This window comes from Andrographis paniculata, unplaced genomic scaffold, assembly GCF_009805555.1.
Source record: "Andrographis paniculata isolate CXL003 unplaced genomic scaffold, ASM980555v1 Contig59END, whole genome shotgun sequence".
NCBI lineage: Eukaryota > Viridiplantae > Streptophyta > Magnoliopsida > Lamiales > Acanthaceae > Andrographis > Andrographis paniculata.
In genome coordinates, this window is record NW_026137594.1 from 6,096,808 (window position 1) to 6,101,974 (window position 5,167).

The 5,167-nt window shown below is 31.7% G+C and overlaps 1 protein-coding gene across 1 annotated transcript; it reads left to right on the forward strand.

Annotated features, from left to right (window-relative positions):
* The first annotated feature begins 1,023 nt into the window (after positions 1–1,023).
* LOC127258593 (eukaryotic translation initiation factor 3 subunit I-like) lies at positions 1,024–4,453 on the forward strand. Its single transcript, XM_051285500.1, has 8 exons — positions 1,024–1,296; positions 1,476–1,691; positions 2,224–2,351; positions 2,514–2,633; positions 2,727–2,816; positions 3,520–3,606; positions 3,773–3,852; positions 4,213–4,453. The coding sequence occupies exons 1-8, from the start codon at positions 1,113–1,115 to the stop codon at positions 4,286–4,288; spliced, it is 981 nt and encodes a 326-aa protein (XP_051141457.1). The 5' UTR covers positions 1,024–1,112; the 3' UTR covers positions 4,289–4,453.
* Positions 4,454–5,167: the final 714 nt, after the last annotated feature.

Genomic DNA, 5,167 nt, shown 5'->3' on the forward strand with positions numbered 1-5,167 from the left:
AAATCTTTGTTGAACATTATTATATCGATCGTTGTGTCCTACAATGATCAAGAATGTTGCCACAATTTCTTCTCCAGATATGTATGTGGTATCTTCTAAATAAGTTTTCTCTCTAATGATAGTTTTATTACATTTTTGCATTCAATCAATTAAATTTTCAATTAAAAATATATATATTCAAAAAAATTGATATAATTTGCTATTATACTTTATTTTTTTTTAAATTATTATCATTTTTCAAGTATATTTTATTTTTGGAATTATTATTATTTTATTAAAACATTACAATAATATTAATAAATACTATCATAATATTTATCACTTCTAATAATAAAAATAATGCTAATAATAATAACAATAATAATAATAATAATAATAATTTATCAAAAATTTCTACTGATCAGTAAATATTTTATACTATATAATTTCTTTTCATTATTTTTTCATTAAAATTTAGTAAAATCTACATGCTTTTAAAGTTTACGATTGTTGAACACTATTTAAAAAGATTTTTAAAAGTATGAATTGAATATATAGACTCTTAAAAATTTGATTGAATACTTCCAAATTTCAAAAAATTTTTAAAAGTACGAATACACTTAAATTTAAAAGTCCAATAGAATCTTACGAAATGAAGAATGAATATACCCTTTAAATTACCTAAAACAGTTAAAAATTATTCAAATAAACTAAATAAAAACTTTTGCAAAAATTGTTGGTAAAATTGCCCATAATTTACATTTTTTTGTGGTGTAAAAGAAAGTTTTATAACGATTGTTATAGAGTATGAAATTTTCAAAGTACACGCTAGAGTCTCAAAACCTTACTGGAAATTTTACCAAAATTGTTTGCCAATCCTCTTAAAACTTTTAAAACCCGCAATAGTTTTGGATTCAATCCCACCTTCAATGTCAGTTAGACCCTGACCGGCCCATCCGGCCCGATTGAACATTTTGTGTCCGTCCGGTTTAGGTGCAACCAAAGTTATTGGGCCAATGTATAAATATTAATCCGTGTTTCGTCAGAAGGGTTTTTGCCTGCTGCCCCCGCCGCCGCCGCCGGAGATTTTTCGTCGCAGCTCGGTGATTTTTGCATTGCTGAGGTTAGAAAAGATGAGGCCGATATTGATGAAAGGGCACGAGAGGCCGCTTACGTTTCTCAAGTACAATCGAGATGGCGATCTGCTCTTCTCCTGCGCCAAAGACCATAATCCAACCGTCTGGTTCGCGGACAACGGAGAGCGTCTTGGCACATACCGAGGCCATAATGGCGCTGTTTGGTCCTGCGATATCTCAAGTATTGCTTCCTTTTCTCTCTGTTTAGCTAACCTTTTTGTTGGAATTTAATTCAATTGGGAGGTGTTCATATGTGGCATGCCATTCGAAGGATAGTAGAATAAGCTCATGTTGCCGTCTTTGCAACTGCCTTTTGGATTTAGAAGACGATTCATATATATAGTCTTTTGTTTGTTGTAGGGGATTCCACTAGGCTTATAACAGGAAGCGCAGACCAGACTGCAAAGATATGGGATGTCGAATCAGGAACTCCATTGTATACATTTAATTTCGATTCGCCAGCAAGGTCTGTCGATTTTGCTGTTGGTGATAAGCTTGTGGTTATAACCACTGATCCTTTCATGGGTTTGTCATCTGCTATTCACATCAAACGTATTGCCAGAGATGTGGATGACCGTAAGTGATTTTGCGTATGCAATATTTTTGCATGGATTGCTTTTCTTGTGAGCCATATGCATGGAAGCTAGTTGCTTTTATTTGTCTGAGTATTATTGTGTTGTATGATGAGATAGATTCAGTAAATTGCGTTTGGATGCAAATTTACAATTGAGACAGATCTTGGTGCCTTTTGAATTAATTTTCCATTGAAGGTTAAATTGCAGAAATATGTTTGCTTTGTGGCTAGAGCAAATGGTTTTCTTAACGTATTTGAAGTGATCATAATTTGAGTTTGTTGTTTCTACTGTTGAGCTCAACTCAGTTCTGCATCTTGATTTACAAGATCTTATGGCTATTGAATGGAGTACATGGGACCCCAGTTATGGCATCTAGATGCTTTTGATGCATATATATGGGCTGATGTCATTGTCGCAAGCAAGCTTTGATATTTCTCATTTTGGTTTGGTGCATCTAAATTGCTGTGCTTTAGATTTTGCCTGTGATCACAAATTTACTTCCAGTGCTAAGTTATTTTTTATGGTAATTGCAGAGACTGGTGACTCTGTCCTAATTATCAAGGGGCCACAAGGAAGGATTAACAGAGCGGTGTGGGGGCCTCTGAACAGGACTGTCATAAGTGCTGGTGAAGATTCAGTAATTCGAATATGGGATTCTGAGGCTAGTACCCTTAAAGTGATGCTAATTGTATAAATAGATTTTTCTTTTGGGCTGTAATGAAGGATTTTGACAAATATCAATAGCAATTGACATGGCCTTTCATGTGTTGATGATCACCTATTTTACCTATGCTTGAAATTTGATCCTTCTTTTGAATTATAGACTGGGAAATTGCTGAGAGAATCTGACAAGGAGGATGGCCATAAAAAGCCAATCACATCACTTGCAAAATCTTCAGATGCTTCTCATTTTCTTACTGGTTCTTTGGACAAATCTGCAAAGGTAGCTTTTCTATTCCTTCTAATATCTGGCTGTTTCTCTGTGGTTGTAGCTATGAATAATAACTTTCCTAATGACCTGGCTTGATCTATTCAGCTCTGGGACATAAGAACGCTAAAACTTATCAAGACTTATGTGACAGAACGACCTGTAAACGCAGTTGCAATGTCTCCACTTCTTGACCACGTAAGTGCCAAACAGATTCAATTAAGTTGGCTGATTTTCTTGCTGTTTTTGTCAGTGATCATATAATTTTAACTTTTGTGTAATTTTTGAGTTATCCGTCAAACTAGGATATTAGATTTTGTATTTGTTATAGTAATGTAGGAATGTGCATTGATTGTTTTTTTTTTATAATAATGTTTACTTTTGACCATATAATTTTAACTTTTGTGTAGTTTTTGAGTTGTCCTTCCTATTTGAATGAAGACAGCTTCATACCACTTGGTTGAATGTAACCTTTCAAACTAGGATATTAAATTTTGTATTTGTTATAGTAATGCAGAAATATGCATTGATTGTTTTTTTTTTTTTTTTTTTTTATAATAATTTTAACTTTTGATCATATAATTTTAACTTTTGTGTAGCTTTTGAGTTATCCTTCTTATTTGAACGAAGACAGCTTCATACTACTTGGTTGAATGCAACCTTTCAAACTAGGATATTAGATTTTGTATTTGTTATAGTAATGTAGAAATGCACATTGATTGGTTTTTGATAATAAGGTTTGGGGATAAAAGGGGCTGAATCTACCGAGTTTGTAGATTGATGTACTAAAATGTATAAATATGTGGTATATAGTGATGTTTCTATGTGCATAATTCAAGTCCCTTGATGGAGTCTGTTACCTCTTTATTACTGACTTTTGATAGATTTATTGTATTTGTAGGTGGTACTTGGAGGTGGTCAGGATGCATCGGCTGTTACTACAACTGATCATCGTGCTGGAAAGTTTGAGGCTAAATTCTATGATAAGGCAAAAATTAAACTGATGTGCACACTGCACAAGTTATATAAAAAGAGCTTTTGTTAGGCCACAAAATGATAAATAGAGAAAAAATGATGCAAAAGCACAATGAACCACACAAAACATTCTCTTTGATGTTAGGTTTGTTGATTGTTTTTCTCTTTCTTGTGTATAGATCCTTGCAGAGGAAATTGGAGGTGTGAAAGGACACTTTGGACCAATAAATGCCTTGGCATTTAATCCTGATGGAAAAAGGTGAGATTGAATTTACATCTATTTAGCTATCGTAATGCAAATGATATTGCCATTTGCTTTAGCTTCCATTGTCCTTTCTTTCTTTTCTTTTCTGCCATACTTGTGTCCTGAATTCTTTCATTGATCAAGGCAAGGGTCCTGGTGTGCACACTAATAATATATCTCACAAGTTAATCTGTCTCAATGATGGGGCTGTGTGACAAATTGTGCTCTTGTAGTTGCAACAAAAATCCTAGTTTGCCCTTGCGGCTGTTTGCAAAAGGATCGATTCATTTACAAATAAAAAACGAGCATGTAGTTTGTCCATTTTATAAGGCATAACGACTTATGTGTCTTTGTAAATGCGTTTATTGTCTGTAGTTTCTCAAGTGGAGGTGAAGATGGATATGTGAGGCTGCATCATTTTGACAGTGATTACTTCAACATCAGGATTTGAGCATGGAGCCTATGTTTGCTCACTTGGTGTTGGTAACACAACTTTCTGTCCAGCTATTGGTAGCTTGTGAGCTTCTGATTTATTCTATTCTATTGGATCGGATCTGATCTGATCTGTTTTTATTGTATCTTGATTGCTGAGGGTAAGTACGCTATAGTTTGTTCCTGTTTGTTTGTCTGGAGGGTAAGCGGGGGGTGATGAGTATTATTAGTACATAGTATGATATTATTAGGGGTAAATTATCAATCTTGGCTTTTCTTAAAAATACCTAGAATATTATTATTATTATTAAATAAATATGGGAAAGAATCTGTTAAAATTATATATAATTTTTTTCCCAATTTAAAGTATTTTTTTTACTATTTTTGTTGTATTATTCAAAAGGATTTTTTTTTTTTTTCTATTTCAATAAAAGTGAGTATATTTTTTAAATTTTTATTTAATTTACAAACATATTAATATTATTATTATTATTATTATTATTATATATAAAACCACAAATGCAAATTTTCGAAAAAAATACATTCGAGTTTTAAAATAAATAAAAAAGAAATGATTTATTTTATTTTTCTTATAGATCATTTAAATCAATTTTGGTGTTAAAAGACTAACAACAATACAAAAGTAAACAAATGGGTCGAAAATAACATTTTAAAGAGTGTTTGGCAAATAATTTTTTAAAGAACTTTTAGCTTTTTAGTGTTTGGCAAACGAGTCGAAAGTAAAGTATGCGTCCGTCCTTGAAAATTTATTATGTATTTTACATAAATAAATATATTTTGATTATTTATTAATTATATTATAATATTTTATTATATTATAGTTTTATTTTTATAAATTTAAAATAATTAATTTATATATATATATTATTTTAATTAT

What these genes read in the sequence shown, in the direction of transcription:
- LOC127258593 (XM_051285500.1), top strand. Translation starts at nt 1,113, where the DNA reads ATGAGGCCGATATTGATGAAAGGGCACGAGAGGCCGCTTACGTTTCTC. An exon ending in TGCCAGAGATGTGGATGACC is followed by an intron (nt 1,692 to 2,223) that starts GTAAGTGATTTT and finishes TGGTAATTGCAG; the next exon opens with AGACTGGTGACTCTGTCCTA. An exon ending in AGGCTAAATTCTATGATAAG is followed by an intron (nt 3,607 to 3,772) that starts GCAAAAATTAAA and finishes TCTTGTGTATAG; the next exon opens with ATCCTTGCAGAGGAAATTGG.